At 57.5% G+C, this 1,285-nt stretch overlaps 1 protein-coding gene across 1 annotated transcript; it reads left to right on the top strand.

Moving 5' to 3' along the window:
* The first annotated feature begins 708 nt into the window (after nt 1–708).
* Nucleotides 709–1,029, top strand: LOC104463157 (chromosome unknown open reading frame, human C8orf4). Its single transcript, XM_010075375.1, has one exon. It carries the CDS (start codon nt 709–711, stop codon nt 1,027–1,029), a length of 321 nt encoding a protein of 106 aa, XP_010073677.1.
* The last annotated feature ends 256 nt before the right edge of the window (nt 1,030–1,285 follow it).

Raw genomic sequence — 1,285 nt, 5'->3', positions numbered from 1 at the left:
TCTCCTGGCGCGGAGGAGCCGCACCGGTGAGCTGGAAATTTAAGGAAAAGGGCACCGGAGGCAGGAGCCTCTGTGAGATCCCCTGCCCCCCAACACAGGGGCATCAGAGGGCAGGATGGGTCAGCTGCCTTGGTAAATCACTTGACAATTAGAAAACACAGCTTTGTGAGAGCTAATGGTGAGCGGTGTCACCTGGGAGGCAGCAGAAAGCATCCCCTGCCCAGCGCTGAGCGGGTTGCGGTGCTGCGCCTCTGCCTGACCCAGACACAGACCAGCGCACGTCGCGGGCAGGGGCTGGCAGCCAGCACCCCTCAGTAGTGCCGCAATAGTTCTCACCTGCAGTGTTAGCTGTTCATTATGCTACGTATTCTGAATGCAGAGCTTTTCTGCCCAGGAGCAGAGTTTGGGCTGTAGCCCCAAGCCCCACAGCGATGTCTGAAGTTACGTGAAGCCTGTTCTGCAGCGGGTCAGGGAGAAACCATCCCCATCGCAGAAACAGAGAAAACTTCAACTCGGCTGCACGGCAGAGGAAAGTTGGCAACTTAACTGTTAAACTCGCCGGTGACTGTTCAGCGTTGACATCAGCGTGATCTCATCCCTGTAACTTGAGCGCTGCGGCTGTTTTCCAGCTGCCTTTAAATACCAGCCCCAGGAGCCCGCACAGCGCCGATCCCTCCGAGCGGACCCGACCGGCAGCACCCCACGTAGATGAAAGCAAAGAGAAGCCGCACAGCTCCAGCCATGTCCACGTCCCTGCGCGTGAGCCCCTCGGTGCACGGCTACCGCTTCGACACAGCCCTGCGCAAGAAAGCCGTGGCCAACATCTTCGAAAGCATCAACGAAGAGTCGCTACAGAAACTCTTCAGAAACTCCGGGGACAAGAAGGCAGAGGAGAGAGCCAAGATAATCCTCTCCACCGACCAGGACATGGAGGAGAAAACCAGAGCCCTGATGGCACTAAAGCAGAGGAGGAAAGACAAGCTGCTCCAGTTCCTGACGTTTCGGAAATACTCCATTAAGATTCACTGAACTGGCGAAGGGAGCAGAAATGGAGGAGAACATTTCTGAACGGGACTGTTTGTGACCTCCGACCACACACGGCATCTCTGCGGGATGGGAGACCTAACAGACCCCCCACAGGGCTTCAGCGCCACCATGCACACAGCGACCTGCAGCACGGACGGCAGCATCGCTGCAAACAGCAGCATCGGTGCAGTGCAGATGCAGCATCGGTGCAGACGGCAGCATCGGTGCAAACGGCAGCATCAGTGCAGTGCAGACAGCC

This window comes from Pterocles gutturalis, unplaced genomic scaffold, assembly GCF_000699245.1.
Source record: "Pterocles gutturalis isolate BGI_N339 unplaced genomic scaffold, ASM69924v1 scaffold21727, whole genome shotgun sequence".
In the NCBI taxonomy this organism is placed as follows: Eukaryota; Metazoa; Chordata; class Aves; order Pterocliformes; family Pteroclidae; genus Pterocles; species Pterocles gutturalis.
Note: the sequence above shows the minus strand (reverse complement) of the source record. Positions and strands in the feature narration are given on the sequence as shown.

What these genes read in the sequence shown, in the direction of transcription:
- LOC104463157 (XM_010075375.1), top strand. Translation starts at nt 709, where the DNA reads ATGAAAGCAAAGAGAAGCCGCACAGCTCCAGCCATGTCCACGTCCCTG.